General features: G+C 49.6%; 1 protein-coding gene across 1 annotated transcript; it reads right to left on the reverse strand.

Annotated features, from left to right (window-relative positions):
- Positions 1 to 368: 368 nt before the first annotated feature.
- On the reverse strand, positions 369 to 13694 carry LOC120832608 (pleckstrin homology domain-containing family G member 3). Its single transcript, XM_078089523.1, has 18 exons — positions 13289 to 13694; positions 12501 to 13003; positions 10272 to 10372; positions 8795 to 8864; positions 8649 to 8695; positions 8395 to 8545; positions 8037 to 8168; positions 7531 to 7713; positions 7279 to 7371; positions 6692 to 6778; positions 6568 to 6598; positions 6292 to 6393; positions 6146 to 6178; positions 5500 to 5510; positions 4849 to 5190; positions 3935 to 4015; positions 1873 to 3271; positions 369 to 1747 (listed from the first exon to the last, which is right to left on the reverse strand). Exons 1-18 carry the CDS (start codon positions 13563 to 13565, stop codon positions 1140 to 1142), a joined length of 4251 nt encoding a protein of 1416 aa, XP_077945649.1. The 5' UTR covers positions 13566 to 13694; the 3' UTR covers positions 369 to 1139.
- Between the last annotated feature and the right edge of the window lie 3746 nt (positions 13695 to 17440).

Genomic DNA, 17440 nt, shown 5'->3' on the forward strand with positions numbered 1-17440 from the left:
GGTAATAACCGCGCCTCATAATTGATTAAATACTAAACATTAATGTTCTTTTGTGTAATTGTGTGTAGCAGACTTTCATGAAATTAAGCAAAGAAATAATCACAGTTGATAAGACGTTAGTCTCCATTGATTAGATCAATCGTGCATCATTAAGCGCATGTTGACAGCACGTTGTTTATCTTGCAGATGCAGTTTAGTTTGGCTGATTAATCCTCATTTCAATGAGATTCATTCCTTTCACATGTTACGAACCCAAACAATCCATACAATAGTCTTCATAACTTCATGCACATTAACGTTGCATATTCATTCTTGCATTTCACCAGTGGGTCAAGTTGTAGATGTAAGGGATGGATATACTGTACCTATTAGGGCATATACCATTTTTATTGAAAATATGGGAAACTTCAAGTATGAAATAATATATGTTCTGGAATGGAAAAGTAAAAAGGGCATCTACGTGTCACTATTTACATGAGGCCAATTTGCCAAATATACAGATTCATAAATAATATTAAAGAAAATGTACAGCTTGTTGAGAAAAATAAAGCTCCAGTGACAGTTTGTGAACAATTTTTTAAAAGCCGCTACAGTAAACGTGGAAGCAAATCACAGTTCAAACCCTCTTTGGTACAGTAGCAGTCAAACATTTGGGTCACTGCTTCATTGAATTGAATGAGAAAACGTGTCTATATGTTTGACTGGTCATAGAACATCGGACTCGTTAAAGTCACTTTAGCCCCTTTTTTCTTTCCCCTGAAGCTCTGGCTGGCAGATTACATGGTTGAATGGTAAAAGTACTACAGTGGTTATAGCAGGAATTGACCAAATTGATGCAAATAATAAAAATAAAGTAGAACTTAATCCGCAGTCACCGGGGGACTACATTACAAATCTTAAAAAAAACACTTGTACAGTGCAGACAAATACTAATGTACAAATATTGCAACACACATTTTTTAAGACAATATGCTTTCCCCTCATGGCTCCAATAACTAATAACATCCCTTTATGCTTGGTGGAAAATCATCACCGTGTCCCCAATACTAAAAACAATGTGCAGATAACAACAGGTTGCGTTCTTTTGGGGGGGGGGGGGGGTAACTGTTCTCCACCGGCTGGTCCCTCGTTTCACGTGTTCACGAGCTCGCGGTTAAGCTCTGGAACTTCTCTCGTAAGCTTTTCACCAGGTTACTTTCTGTCGTTTTCCCAGGAGCCGGGGCGGCGGCCTTCGCCGTGCAGTCAGGGTCGCGGTCCCCGCCTCTCGTTATCAGAGACACCTGACTTGTTGTGAAGCTGCTCCTCACAGGTTCCTGAAAGCTCTGCGCTTCGTGGAGGGGGAGAGACCCGAGCACGTGGTCTAAGGAGCTCCACCTGCACAGCAGGGGCTGGACGCGGGGCGCCGCCCGGTCCTCCTCCTCCTCCACGCGGCACCTGTCTTCCAGCGCCGCGCTCGGACCGTCCGTCGGCGCGCCGCGGAGGTCGGAGGAGCTGCCGTCCTGGCGCGCGCAGCACTCCGGCGTCCCGTTTGGGACTGCGCAGGCAGGGGTCCCGTTTGGCGAGTGGCCGGAGTCTGTGTATTTGGTGCGGAGCTCGTGCACCGCAGGCCAGCAGAAGCCGTCCGTCTCCGGGGAGCCGGGTTCAGAGCCGGGGCCGGAGCCGGGCGTCTGGACCGGGCTCGGAGAACGCTCCTCGTGGACGACTGAGTGATCGCAAGTGTTCAAGGGCAACCTCAGGTCGGGTTTACCTGCACACATACACACAAAAAAAAAAAACAGACACAAAAAAAAAAAAAAAGGCTTTTCAGTTTATTCCATACATGTGCTTAACAGCAGAGCTACTGCAAAAGAAACCACCAAGCGTCCTATTTACCCTTTTTCCTACATTGAATCCTCTCCTCGCGGACAGCCGGCAAGCTCTTGAAGCTCGGTGGATTTGCTCTTTCTCGGTTCCTCGGCCAGACTATCGGCCTGTTACTCTTGATGCGCTGACTGTACTGGCGCGCCAGCTGGAACACCTTGTTCTTCATCTTCCCCATGTCCTGTAGGATCTGGTCCTCGTCGATGCTCGATCGGAAGCTGATCAACTTGGGCAGCTTGTCTGGAGACGTGGAGTCCGGACAGGACCCCCCCTCCGCCGGTGGAAAGGCTGTGGTGGGAGATGAGACGGCGCAGCCATCGGACTCTTCTGAAAGGGGAGGTGGGTTCTTACTGGTTTTAACATCTGGAGTGCCTGAGCCGAGATCCCACGTCGCTTCTAACCTCGGTTCGCTAAGCGTCTCCTCTGTAATTCGCCGGACGTCCCGGCGGTCCGCTTCCATTTCCATGTCCTGCCAGACCTTGAGCATGTCTGACGAGTCTCTGAACTCTTCATCGGTGGTGGTGGCGTCTGTGATGCTCTGGGATCTGGCCTTGGCCTCCACTGGTCTCTGTGGCTTCGTCTGTGGTTGAGCGCCGGGGCTTGGAATCTTTTCCAAGCCGGGAAGGTCAAACACCGACCAGGAAGTGGGGCGGTTCCGAGAAAGGCCTTTCCTTTGAGCCGGGGCGGCCTGCTCCTGAGGAACACTGTTCAGCTGTCGGCTCAGGTGCCGCACCAGACCCGCCGGGATGTAGGAGAGACTCTCCCGGCGCTTGATGCTGAAGCTGGCGTCTTCGTTCTCGGCGTGCTGGTAGTATCTCCTGATCTTGCGGATGAGGAGGCGATCCCGTTTAGAGAGAGTGGACCCGGGTTCCTCCTCAGCGCGGCCGTTCGGCGGGAGGGCCGGTGCAGGCGTCGACGGGGCGGCCTCGCCGGTGACCTTCGGCTCCGGGGGGGAGCGAGCCGGCGTTTGAGTCTGCTGCTCTAAATCCACGCAAGCCGAGGGGCTTTTGAAGATGTCATTTTCTATTGAGGGTGAGGGGCACGCGGGGGACCCCAGGTCTTCAGAGACCAGGCTGCTCCTTCTCGAAAGGCCGCCGATGAAGCGCTCAGCTATCACGCTCGCCTGGTCCAGCACGGAGGACGGCAGGATGCTTGCGTTGCCCGAGAGCGCCTCTTCCTCCTCTTCCGAGAGCTCGCCGTTCGTCAGTACACTCGTCTCCTCCGCTTGATGACCACCAGATGAATCGCTCTCCCCTTCCTCCTCCTCCTCCTCCTCCGCGGTTTCCCTCGAGTCGTCGTGAGACTCCGGAGTGTCGGCTCCTTGTTGCACAGGGCAGACGGGAGACTCGGGCCGGCGGCTCTGCCTCTCTTGGGGGACACGGTCCAGAGGACACGGCTCCGCCACGCCGACCTGAAACCCGATAGTGAGTGTTTGCAAAGTGGGATCTGATGAGTCAAACAGACATTAACCATGGCGAGCACTTTCCGTTACACATTAACATAATGGACAGTTCTTATTTCTTGTGAGGCCCAGTTGAGCTTCATTACAGTGACACATTTCCACGCACGTATGTATGAAACTGGTGGAAAGGGTTATTTGCTACTACCACGGAGTCGGCCATTAATCACCCTTCGTTTCCCGGTGTTGCTTGGTTCTGGTGGCGTTTTGGCAATTGTAAAAAGTGCAGCCGGGTGAGAAACGGGAATGCTGACCACAGGCCGCAGCGTGGTGTGTGTGTGTGTGTGTGTGTGTGTGTTATTTAAATTTTCAGGACCACATATGCACATCCGGCACTAATGCTGTTTTTAAAAAGGCACTGAAAGAAATGGTTCTCTGATGGCAAAGGGCGCTTATTACTGAAACGTCTATTGCAGTGATGAATGAGCCGGCTCTCGTTCACCGATTCACAGCAAATAGACTGAGAGTGCGTCATTCAAAATATACAATAGCAAAAAACACCGAACCACACGATACTAAGAGCACAAAGATCGATACGCATTCTCCGACAAAATGAATAAATGGATGAAAGTGAACGGCTGGTTGTATACATCCATGTAAGGCTTTATTAAGTACCTTTGTCTCTTTCACAGCCACATCCACCTGTTTTTCCTCTTGCGCCGGAGGTCTTACTCCTCCGTTGTTGTAATTGTCAGTTCAGCCGTATCTCCGATCTGATCATCCTGAAAGAGCGAATCACGGCAGTAAACTCGGTTATTATTCTTACTCGTCCTCTAAGGTCCCACTGAGAGGCCGCATGCAGCCGGAGAATCTCTCATTTCCAAGAGGCTTAATGTGGTTATGATTGAAGTATTGATTGTTATTACTTTAGTCTTTATTCATACCCAGAAACAATACTGGTATAACAATTAACCTTATCAAAGACTTGAATATTCAGAGGGGAAATTTGTTGAGGAAATATGATTATCAAAGTGCAAGGCTTTTGCTATTATAATGATCAGTTAATTAGATAGCTGCATTAACCTTTGAAGTCAAACGACATTTAAACCGGGCGCATCAGGCCGCTGTTTCTAATGCAAATTCAGGCCCAGTTTCAACAAGATAATCGTGTATAATAAATCATGTCCCGAAATAAACGCACAATCATGAAACGCACTGTAACTACACAGATGAGGGAAACATCCATCGGAGGAGAACGCTGCATGCACGGGGTGGTGACGTCCAAACTCCAAACCATAAAAGGCAAAGTCATGCACCTTCGCCCGCTCATTTCAGATTTCACCGTTAGTGGTTTTGCAGAAGGGTCCATGCACTCCGACGGGAGGAATTCCACCCGCGGCTCTGCAACGTGCACCGTGCACCGTGCGAACGCTAGTAGCAGGTGTTAGTTGGGTTCTATTCACTAAGACGGAAACCGGGAGAAAGGGGGGGGGGGGGGGGGGGGAGGCGAGAGCCGGCGTGGGGGAGTGTCGGTAAGCCAGCGGAACGGAGCGGGAAATAGGAAAGCCGTGGGCGGCAGAGACCCTCACCGTTGTGAAGCGAGTGGAAAGCAAAGCCCTGGCTCTATAGTGCCAGCAGGAGATGGCCGCCAGCACTGAGCTGGCAAAGTCGGCTACCTGGTCGTCTCCCATCAGTACATCCTCCTTGTAACTCTCCCCCTTCTCCTCCTCGGGCGTGTCCGGCTGCAGCCCGCCCTCGCTGGGCCGAGGCTCCAGCCTGGGGTCACGGTCAGTGGGACCTCCGGGATTCAGATCCTTCGCACATGGCCTCTCGGACGGCGCCTGGCTTAGAGCGGGGGCCTGCGTACTGTCACTAGCAGCGGGCCGGAGGGAGCACCTCTCCCCCAGCAGCGCGCCCTCACTGTCTGCGTGCTGTAGCGTGAAGTCATACACATGTGGTTTGTTATTGCAAGGCCGGTGATGAAGCCGTGACGTGATTGCAAAGCAGGAAAATGGGATGGAATCATCAATAAAGCTGCTTCGGCTTTAGATCCGGGGGTAAAGGAAAGTACGCTGTGGGAGGATGAGTTTGTGTGCTTTTCCCATTTTTGGTTCGAGCTCTTGTGTGATTTGAATGGAATACGCCGTGTCTCACCACAGCACACCGGCCTTCTTACAGCGGGGGGGGGGAAAAGCTTATTACGGTTTGATAAAAGGCCGCATTTGAATTTCGGCACTCACCTTCAAAACAGCTGCACGGAGAACAAAGGCCAAAAGAGGAGGAGAGATAAACAAAAAACAACGTCAGTATCTGTCGCATGCTCTCGTCAAATATCACATGAGGAAATAACATTAATGGTGAGTGAGGTAGCAGTTAGTCTGGCCCAGACTTAAGGGAGGCTGCGTGATTAGATAAATAGCAATTACAAACATATTTGTCTGGGAAACATGATGCAATTAGCCAGGATGTGATGGCCCACTCCCTCACTGAGATGAAACGGTTGACATGAAAATTGCTTCTTCATTACATTGCTTCGGAAAAAAACGCATCTGCACCGGGAGCCAAGAAGTACTGGGGACACAAATACAGAAGTTTCCCTTTCATAATGGCCAATTAGAGTAGATGAGAGCAGGGAGACGGGCTCCGAAGGCAGGGGGCTGAATCTGGCTGTTGAAAAGAGCTTGCGTGCTACAAAGTAATTAACCGACACCCGCGTGCCTTTTGATCGCTTTTCCCGGATGTCTTTTGAGGGGGAACAAAGCGGCCGCGCAAGAGAGACGTGGGCCGCTTCTATTAGACGGACACACAAATAACGAAGGGGCCACTGAACAGGAACCACTCAGCTGACACAACGTCCAGTGAACATAAACAAATACATGTACCAACCTTTTGTGCCCAGTATTGTGTGTTTTGCAGGCTCTAAAAGGAGAAAAAGAAAAAGGTTGAAGTGACAATCATCAGCAGTGCCATTTGGATAATGCGGGAGGAAAGGACCCAGGTAGAAGGACTGAGTACTTGATGTTGTTTTTAACCTGATCTTCTTCTCCCATTCCGCCCTGCAAGATGAAAGTCATCCCCTTGGAAGGACTCTGCCTTCTTCAGCCTCTCGGGGCTGTAGTGGTACTTCCCTGGATCTGAGCAGAAGAGGGATGCGTCGTGACACTTTTCTGGTCATGCACAGGTGGGTTTCGGGCTGCAGCCTCCTGGTGTATTTTCCACGTTAAACTAGCCACCCTCCTCTTTTGTTTGCAGCATCTTCGGTTGTTATGGAAACTGTTCAATTGTTTGGCTGCATCAGTGACACTTACACATAGAATGGTCCATGATGGCTTCTTTTGCCTTGGGAACAAAATAAGGTTGCGGTTACATACGAGGCAAATCTTCCGTAGCGGAGACGAACAGAAGTCCTCCACGAGGGACGCTGTTGTTTACCTGCTGGGGGATGATGGTGTTGTGGTTCTCAAGAATGAGCCTCTTGATTTGATGGGCCCACAGGCGCTTCTCCTCCACCGACTTGGCCTGAAACGGCAAGCACTTGTCGTTTAGAAAAAGAGTCAATAAAAGGCACACCAGATAGATGCAGAATTGAAAAATACTACAGTGCTGACTCTTAACAGGTTTCATTAACACAAAAATAACAATTATTGTTTTTAAATCAGCTAAATTAAGGACAAAAAAACTGAAAACACAGCAGGTGTTACATTATTATTCTAGTAATGCATGTGGCTATAAAATTTAGCTTTCTCGTAATATTCTATTGCAAACTTTCTCTCTGCGATGGAGCTACGTAACATCCACTGGTGTGAACCACTGGTGTGAACCACTGGTGTGAACCACTGGTGTGAACCACTGGTGTGAACCACTGGTGTGGACAGCAGTGCCATCTGCCGGTACCATCTCTCTCTGCCTGCTTCGCCTAACGTTCGCGTCCTGTACAAACATGATATTTGGTTTGCGATCTACCATCCGCCCAATTCCCCCCGAATGCGACATAGCTGGAGTGCTCAGCTACCATTTACCTGCACTGTGTGGGGTTGCTTGGGATGCTTAAAATGGATAACACTGAAGAGCAGGGGGTCCTTGGCACTGTCGAGGAGCATCAGGGTGGAGCACTGCAACAACAACAACAAAATGTAGCTCAATCCAATTTGTTAAGAGTTAAATGATGCAAATCTTGCGTCAGTTCCGTTGTATACCAGTTTCATTGTGCTCATCTACATTTTCCTTAAGTGTGAAATTGACGATCAATGAGAAAATGTCAAGAACCATACGGAGATGTGGGTCTTGTAGACGTAGTGTTCCCCTCTTTTCTTGGTAATGAGGAGCATCCTCTCGAAGAGGAAGAGAGTTCGGGTGTTCTTCGCCCGCAGCACATGAAAGGTGCCCTCCAGCACCAGCTCTCCGTAGGTGGTCAGGTCAGGACCCTTCCAGTTGATGAGGAGAGACTGGATCTCCTGCAGATGCACATGAAAGCACACAGCACCACCCGCCTCCCATCACTCTCAGCTATGTTCCTCCAACATGAAAGAAGGTAAATGTCAGCCGTACGTCAGAGCTTCATTTTTAATCCCTATAAAACTCCGGGGGGGAGAAAACCGGCCACTCGGTCAAGGATTCAAAGTACGGATATCCTTCAAAAACCGGTAGCTCTCACTTCAGTCGGGGGAAGTCGGGGTGTAACGGAGCTGCTGATCTCGCAGGCGACCCTTGACTGAGCCGACATAAATATTCGTTCCTAAGAGGATGTTGGCGTGCACGCGTGGTATTTGGTTCTGACCTGCACTCTGACAGCATGTTCATGTTTCCTCTTCATGTCGTTGATGTACCAGGCCACGCCGGTCATGGTGTTGATGGCCTCCTGAATGACCTCATAGCCTTCCTCGTCCGAGTCAAAGTGCTTCGCAATTTCCTTTACAAGAGATGGGAGACGGTTAGAGTTTCCAATGGGGTCCAACCTACAGGGAGCTGGTTAAAGACCGCTGCTGTCATCTTACACGATACCAAATATCCTTTACATTTAGGGCTCCTTATAACTGATCAAATCAAAGCACCGGAGAGCTAAAAAAATCTAAAGCTCTAAAATGAGAGTTGAAAGCCATTTGTGAATAATGAATAACTCTTGTGTAGTTCTGTACCTGAAGCAGCAGGTGGTACTTCAGGATCCTCTGGACCGGCTTCAGCAGGTAGGAGCCCAGAGGGAGGGAGCGCTTCAGAGCGGCCTGCCGGTCCTGGAAGAAGGTGGCCAGCGTTTTACTCCCCATGCAGTCGGTCAGTGCTGCCACGGAGCTGGAGGACAAAAGAGGGCCGTATCAGTGCGTGTAAAATGTGTCCCTCAAAGAAAATACTACAGCAAAGATGTAATTAAAAAAAGTGTTTTCGAACTACTTACTTGGGATAGTTGGTGCAATACTGCGTATATATATCAAAGTATTCCCTCTGAGGAAACAGAAGTCAAGACAAACACACCCCGAGGGTTTATTTCTGTGGCAAACGGAGGTCGCAGTAAATCGGCATTGGCAGCACGGTTCCTCTCACCTTATCGACAAAGCATCGTGCGATGGCCACCGGGTCGCTCTCACACATGTCTAAGGACTGCAGCAGTTCACTGAGAGGCAGAACACAGCAGGGAGGGAAAGAGGAGTGTTAATGCAGTCATTTATTCTCCTAGGAATTAAAAAAGGAATAAGTGATGAGACGTGTGCAAAGTCAATCCATAGCTTATTTTCTATTTATTTGACCACCCATTGTAACAACAATCCACTAGATGGCGCCACACACTGGCAACCATGAACTTTGTTAATGACGAGCGTGAAATTCTTGACTTTCCCATCCGAAACCCAGGGAAGCAAAACATGAGAGTTGCATAACTTCATTTCATAACTTAGATCATGTTCATGGTACAATGAGCGAATCTCCTGGTTGAGATTTGTTTTGCACACATTAGTAATGTTTCTTCACATCACATGAGTACTTTGTAGATATTTAAGGAGGGAAGAGGGTTCAATGGTACAAAGAATACAAATCCCTAAAAGATTTTGAAGTAATTTATCAATTCATCGCTCTGTTTAGAAGGTCAATCAAATTCAACTTCATATTTCCAAAGACTTCCCCAAAGGACGACTGTGGAATAAAACATTTTTTTCTAGAAACATCTGGTTAGTCCTCCTGCAAATCCATTTCAAAATTAAGTAAACATGAAGCACCTGTTCCGCACTGACACAAAGCTGTGACAAAAGACATCACGGAAACCCCCAACAGGAAACAAGTGAGACCCTTGTGGATCCGAAGTTGATCCCCTCAGCAGACATCTCACATTGTGACGCCAACGTTTTAAAACTTGACCCCACTTAATAAAACGACCCGCTGTGACCTGAAGGATATTCACGGCCCCGTGAAGACCAGAAGCTAGAGAAAAGTGGGTCAAAGAGGGGGGAGTAAAGGAGGTTGAAGCAAAACAAGGCCTCCCAGATGCCATGTGACAGGAAGAAAAGCCCCCTTAACACGGCAACGCTTTCATCCAAAACCAGTCAGAATCGGTCCTTCAGAGCTGGTCAAAACTCCATTAGAGTAATAAGAATCAAATCACCCCCCGTTTGTGGCCCGTCGCTGTACAATGGCCTTGGCATTACGCCGTCAGGCTCCTCGATGTGAGAAGAGAGAGGAATGTTAATGTGTGTTTTGGCAAGCGGCGTGGTCAGCAACGTGAAGCCGGCAGCGCCGCCGACTCCGCGGCGGCCCGACAGTTGCAAAGCGGCCTTCGGCGTAAAGTCGGCGTGTCGCTGCTTTGTTTCTCGCTGCATCCGCTTTGTGTCGAGTGAAAATAAAGCACGCATTCCTAACATTCTTCCGTTATCTTATACAAATATTAAACCACATTATGGAGGGATTTCTCTACCTAAACTGCCACAAACGCAAATAAAGCGTCTTCACAAAGATCCTCCTGCGCTTTTGATTGTTAATTTAGGATATTAGGAAATTGCATGGGGGATTATACATTAGGTGTGTGCCTTACCTGTTGAACTCATAGATGTCCTCTATGTTTCCAAAGAGGCCGCACACTTGCTCCGGCTGTATGGGAAGGTTACTCATATCGATAATGTGAGCCAAGTAGTCCTGGGGAAAAGAAAAAAAAAAGCAGAGGCTGAGTTATACACAAAAGATAGGATGTCGTGGAAGAGGTCGCATATCAAGTCAAAGGTCACACAGGCACTTAAAAAATTCTTCCCATTAGAGGCAGAATGAATGTAGAAAAAAGTGACCCCTGTCATATCCTCTATCAAGTTTGTATGTGACATTTGGCAGCAGGGTTTCACATACAACTGGTGCAATTAAAATCCTGTTTAAGGATTTATGCCATTGACACAAAGTCAGTGTGACTTTGTGTCAACCCTCCCCGGGTCCGAATTCTTGTGCATCCCGTTAACAGATTAAAGAAAAGATCTAAAAACACAGTGGCCAAACATGCCAACATCTGGATGGTCACACTACCTTTTGATCAATTACACACTGGAGTGGCAAACAAACAACTAGCTGAGGAGCAAGATGACCAGAGACAAACGGCTACAATAAAGAGCCGCCAAGCAAACCGCCTGTGCACACAACCGGCCTCCCTGCACAGTGTGGTGCAAAATAAACACAAACGCACACCTAGCAGGCCTGCCGGGCCGCCCGGATTAACATCAGCGTCACGCCACGCGGCAGTGCTGCACGACCTGCAGCCGGTAACGGACGGAGAATTCCAGTGCAGTGAGGAGAGGAATGCTGATTTGCAGTCAGCAGGGCGTCTCATCGTCTCCTATAGAAACCCCCCCCCCCACTCCCTCCCTCCCGTGTCACAGACACGTGACCTTCCGTGTAGCGGGAGAGAGTCAGTGCTATGTTTGGAGACGCTAGGTCACAGCGCTGCCGCTTCGGCTTTTAATAACCGCTCGCAATTTGATCTTTATTCAAAACCAACAAAAGTAAAACAACAAAAAAAAAGAAACAATATGCACACTGTCATTGTTCAAATTAAAAGTATTATTAAGTATGAATGGTATGATTCATATGTAGATTAGGTCTCTCCCGTAACCACGGACCACATTCACTTCCCTAAACAATGCTGAGAGTGACCATTCGGTGCGTGTTGGGCCCATTCAGACATGTGACCAGCTGGGTCCAACAGCTGTTCCGGTGGCCGGCTCAGATTGGACAGTGACCTACGGACGAGATCAAGCGCCGGAGGACACAGCTTCAACAGCTGCTTGGAACATCAGGCGGAATCTTCAACTGAGTTCACTGAAGAAACAGCGTGTGAAATAAAAAGTGAGCTGAATGCAAGCGGCTTCCTGGAAGCCAGGGTATTATCTTAAAAAGGATAAGAGCACACATCTGATCTAGACTTTGTTCCCCCCCCCCCCACACACACACACACACACACACCGTCGGCTACAGAAAACCCCATCATCACTTCATCTGTGTTACTCCTCCGGTATGCGGCGTGATGGAGGGGTATTAGTTTTGGCTGGCGGGGTCCCGGGCCGCTCGGCCGCAGTCCACTGAAACGGTTGGAAGTACTTGGAAGAGGTTGTCAGGAACGAGTCCTCGGGCCAAATCATTCCTGGTCGATTCTTTTCTTTTTCCCTGTCACATTTCTGAGATGAGGTTCCCGCTATCTTTGGCTCGGGCCGCAATGATGTCACGGAAGACCTGCACTGTGTCCAAGTTCTGACCATGTGTTTCAACTCCAGATATGAGCGCGGTCCATCATCCGGGGCCACAGGCTGTAAACTTTCACTGCACTGTAAATATACAGAATGGTTTATACGCACAGCGCCGCGACCAGATCACAAGGTGCTCCACAGAACGTTGAGTAGAAATCGACAAACAAGAGCGCCCCATCACCAGATGGGAGGCCTGCGTGTTCCGTCAACTAACAAGAGCTGCTTGGATCCTTGTCATGAAAAAGGAAGAAACCCTCCTGGATGTTTTCACCCATTTGTGGCCGAACACAGCAGATATTATTCACTCTCAACAGCAATTGAGAGCAATTCCCTTGTTCTGACTCCTATAGCCGGCCAAATCCAGTAAATCACCTGCACACATGAAGTCATAGCTGCACATTAATCCAAGTCAAACACGCTTTGAGGACTGATGATGCACTCTGTCAGATGGTTGGCGCACGGTGAATACTTGGCTTGGCGTTAGAAAAGAAAAGAAAAGCATTAACTGTAAAGTTAGCACGGCCTCGACAACCACTCACCTCCACGATGCTGCGCAGGTCTTTGACGTACATGCGCTCCGTCTCGATGATCTCCATGACGACGCGGTCCAAATAGGTCAGCTTGGGGTCGGGCGCCATGGCGCGCGCGACGACGGGCGAGGCGGGGAAGCGGGCCTTCCCGTCGCCGTTCCGCTGGGCAGCCCCCGGCTCCCGCCGCTCCGGCCAGCGGCCCCCGGAGGTGGTGGTCGGGGGCGGGCTCTGGCTCCGGCCCCGGCCTCGGCCCGGGGGTCGCTCCCCGGCGCTTTCGGCCGGGCTCAGCTCCAGGTCGATGTCGTCCTCGCTCTGCTCGGGCGGGGTGGCGGAGGAAGGAAGGGCCGCGGTGCTTCCGAAGAGGCTGCGGCTGTCGCGGGACGAACCGGAGGACAGGGTGGACGCCAGGCTCAACGGACGCTCGCCGTCTCCCTCCGGAAGCTCCACGCACAGCCGGCTGTACGCTCGCTCATGTTCGCCGGCGGAGAGGGGCGACGACAACTGAGGGGATTCTGGGACGGGCGAGAGAGAGACGCAGGGCAGGTGTCAGGATTTGGGGAGCTTGAGACCATTTTTGTCTGCCATTGACATCAAGTAGTGTAACGCCGTTATAAACCAGACGCGCTCTCAAACAGCAGGACCGACCAAAACACTGTCGGGGGCCCAATTTGGGATGCGGAGAACTCTTGTGACATTAAACAGACCGGCGCCCACAAATCAATGGAAGACGGCTCAGAGCTCCGCGTCCTCACTCAGTGCTCAGAGACACGGAAGAGCGGGTTCGCTGCAATACGCACGGCTCAAATCATTCCCGACGTGGCCTAATTTAAACGCGGCACGTTCTGTGGAAAAGCCGACCATTTCCTCCCGCGGTCCCGGCTGCTGAGGGCTGAACCTTGGAAAAACACAGAGAGGCAGGAAACTGATGGGAAAAGAGAGAAATAATATGATTAAAAAGTGGGCCGGTAGCTTTGTTTGTGTGTCTTTATTGAACCACGTCTGAATACAAGAGACACGGAATCCATATTCAGTTTCACATCCTTCCTGGCCATATGGGGAATGTTTCCTAAACATATGAAGTCATGGTGGTGTGAGAAAGGAGCACTGAGGAGCCACTGTGCACAGAGCTCCATTTCCTCCAACTATTCACAGGGCAAAAAGGGTCAAAAACATTTTTCCAAGCTAAAGAAATGCCGCTTTGTCGCGTAATTGCACCGTAAGCCCAATAAATGAAAATCCACCGGGCACAAGTAAACACTACGCAAAACATTAAAAGATTAGTTGCCTGGTGGGGAGGCAGAGCATGATTGGTTTGTGATGTAGCGTGAAATAAACTGTCTCCCCAGTGATGTTACAGGTTGTAACATGAACATGTTTAGGTGCATCGTTGGTCAGCAGCCTGTAGCTGAAAACACAATCCAGATGTTCAAGGTTTTCGGTCAAACTGGAAGAAGCTGCGACCAAATTGATTCAGGATCAACAAGCGGACTGCATTTATTTATAGTCCATGTAACCTTTTACATCTGGAATTAAGTGTATCAAACAAGAGAAGTATTTCCCACGAGAACACGAGAAGTGCCGCAGGACGCAGCGGGATGATGAGCTTCACACGAGGAGTCAAGAAGCCTTTCAGCTCACTCAGACGCACGCACCTTCTGGCACCCTCACACTTTCCACGACTCAGCACTGAGCTCACGAGAGCCTCGTCACCCTCCCCTCCCTCCTCCTCCTCCTCCTCCTCCACACCAACGCGTCCCAACAACATCCAGAGCCTCACTGGGAGAAACGGGCGGGCTGGCGAGCGGACCACCGACCACCGCTCAGCGCCTACTTCCTTTGCTGCTCCTGTCTTTGCACTTTGCTGCTTCCCGGCATGCAAAACCCCCTTCCTCCCCCTCCTCCTCCTCCTCCTCCCTTCCTCCTCCTCCTCCTCCTCCTCCTCCCTTCTCAGCCTCGCAGCAAATATCTCGCCATCATTGAGCTGCGGTGCTGCAGACTGCAGCCAAAGCCAAGTTCGGAAGGGAGGGGCACGAATAGCACAAATGAACAACATGTGTCCGACCGTTTTTCGCCATTGCAGATATTACATAACTGCTCGGATTCGTAACTTAAAAACCGGCGCAGTGGTCGAGTGGAGACTAGCGGACTTATCTTGAGACTCGAGCACGCACACACTTGACTCCAGCACCAGCTGGGCCGCAGATAGCTGTTAAGACTGTCAAGTGTTTACAAAGTCTTTTATTTAGAGGAGATGTCGGTGTCACGGGATGCTTGTGTTCCTATTCCTGTGCGCGCGTTTAGGCCACTGACGTGATGCCGAACACGGGGAAAATGAACACACAATCCGTGATAAATCCAAATGTTTTGTCACATTCGGGAAACTTGGCCTGCAGCGACTGCAGCAACGGACTGAGACTAATCACAGGTATGCACGGCATCCGTTAGCATTAGCTTCACCGGCTCCAGTAAGGACATTCTTTAAAGCACAAATGCCAAAGATTTTTTTGGTAACAACCTCAGGGAAAAGTCTATAACAGGAAACCAGTGAGCAGCACCAACTAGTTCAAACAGTCTCCTTTTCTACAAAACCGGCTCGTTAAATATAACATCTGTGCTAAAATATACGCTTTAAACATTGGCCTGTCAGTGTGAGACATTATAAACCGGTTGTTTGAAGTCAGTGTAGTATTAACTAATCAAGTTTGAGGTTAAATGCAGCTTAACGACCTTTGTGGAGAAAGAAGGAGGCGGAACAGTCTGACCGAAACGATCCTCAAACCCGCCGGCTATTTTCATTTTTATTGGTTTAAAAAACGCGCCTGTATGCCGGCTACTGGTCTTGTCTCTCGACCAAAGTCTCAAGGAAAACAAAATCCCGCAAAAATGGAACCACAGAAACACAAACGCGCTTGTTTATCTGCCGTTGGATCGATTTTTCGATTTCTCTCGATTCTCTCTAGAACGATTCGTTCTCGATGATTCAGAAAGGTTAATAATAATAATTTTTTTTCTCTTATGAAAAATTAGAGAAGGTAATTCATCTGTTGATTTTCTTTAATTATCAAATAAAGTAGGAAGTGATTAGCAACCTCTGAGTAGCAAACTCAGATTTGAGAAAATGTAGAAAATCGCGATGCATCGATAATCGTTTTATCAGTTTAGAATCGATAATCGGTTTAGAATCGAATCGTTGACCTCTGAATCGGAATCGAATCGTAAGGTGCCAAGAGATTCCCACCCCTAGCAATTTGTAAAGATTTGTGTCTTCATCAAGACGAATCCACTTCCTTCCCACCCGCTCGGTGGTCAGACCTGTTGAATCAGGATTTACATGTAACGGTAGATACTCAGAAATGTTCCGCTCCAGTGGAGCCACTGATTTTCACATATGCACACCCCAATTTCACAAAGTACACCACCTCGACGGAACCACAACGCTCTCCTTTGTGTGAGCACCGCATCAACACAGCTGTTAACTCTTACGCAGACGTAACCATTAACCGAGTCCAGGCCACAGGGACAGTGTAGTATTTGGACTAAACTTCAGGCCGCATCTAAACCTCAATAACTCACAGCATGTTTTTCAAAGTCCATTAAGTGTCAACCAGTAAGACCGCTTACTAATGCATCACATCACGTCAGCTGCTGGCGTGTGTGAACAGATTGCTGATGTTCTTGCTGAGAAGAATCTCTGGAATTCCAGATAATAAAAAAGAAAAAATAACCCTCCCACACGCCGATGGAAGTTCTTTGAATTCTAGCGTTCTGTCCGCTGGGCCAAGGTTAACAGACAAAAGGTGCGCAGACGCCACGAGCGTGACCTTTCCTCCTCTTAAACGCTAAAACAAATGACCCCCTCGCGTCAACGTAGTCGGATATGCTCGGAAGCAGCCCAAACAAAATCAGCCTAGCGCTCCCAGTCGCCCTGTACTGGATTAGAAAACAAACAAACAGTGAGTTTGAGGATGCGTGATGGGTGAGTGCTTCCACTTTGTCGCTGAGGGCAGACGGGACACTCGCTCACTCACCGAGGGGCTCCGTGACTAATCCGTCTAGAACTAATAACGCCGAGTCGACACTCGAGCTTATCGCACCGCAGCGAACAAAGCAGACGGTTGAGGAAGACCCGTCCGCCTCTGACATCACGGTGATGCGAGTGGCAGGCGGCGCCTAATAAGGTGGTGCAGAAGGTGGATGGAAAAACCACAAAGAGAACGGCCCGGGCACCTGGTTATTAACTCCTCTTGCACGTGCGTCGCGCACAAAGCGTTTCTTTATGAGCAGAGTCCTCGGTCTGAGCATGCTTGAGTAGTGGCGGCCTAAAGAGACGCCACTGACGTCCTACCGTGACCTCCGCTGGTGGGATCCCGTCACGGGAACACGGCACTGGCACCTCCTTCCCAGAGCATCTCAACGCGTCCTCATACAGCCACGACGGCGGTGTTTTGAGACGCGACTCAAATGTCGTCAGTCCATGCAAACCAGCCTCTATGCAAAATTGTGACAAGCCATCGCTGTCCTCCCTCCCGAAGTCTAAAAGTGCAGCCTGTTCGCTGCTGAGCGCAATGACAATTGAACTATATGTATAAATACTCAGAATACGGCAATCACAACACGTCCTACTCCGCCCTCGCGTGCCCAAAAAGTGGCGAGATTCATCCACAAAAAGCCACAAAGCTGAGAGACCGCGGCGTTCGTCCGGGATTTTACAGGTTACCTTCTCCGTCCCCCCCGGGGCTGCCGAGGGATTTTATACCCGCGGCGAGAAATACACACCGTAATGGCTATTTCAGATGAAATAACAGGGGCTCCGAGTCCAGCTGAATTTGCCCGTGTGAAAGATGAAGAGAGAGAAACCCAGAGGTCGCGCTAAGGTTCCTCCCGTGCTCTTGTGTCTGGCTTGTGGCCTTTTGGTTTCTAACCAAATCAGAGGCAAAGGACACCTATGT

The sequence above is a fragment of the Gasterosteus aculeatus genome, chromosome 15 (genome assembly GCF_964276395.1).
Source record: "Gasterosteus aculeatus chromosome 15, fGasAcu3.hap1.1, whole genome shotgun sequence".
In the NCBI taxonomy this organism is placed as follows: domain Eukaryota; kingdom Metazoa; phylum Chordata; class Actinopteri; order Perciformes; family Gasterosteidae; genus Gasterosteus; species Gasterosteus aculeatus.

Coding starts and splice junctions, on each gene's coding strand:
- LOC120832608 (XM_078089523.1), bottom strand. CDS start 13,565: ATGTTTAGGAAACATTCCCCATATGGCCAGGAAGGATGTGAAACTGAA. Junction 13,004..13,288: donor CGTCGGGAATGATTTGAGCC/GTGCGTATTGCA, acceptor CGCCCGTCCCAG/AATCCCCTCAGTTGTCGTCG. Junction 7,372..7,530: donor TCTACAAGACCCACATCTCC/GTATGGTTCTTG, acceptor TTGTTGTTGCAG/TGCTCCACCCTGATGCTCCT.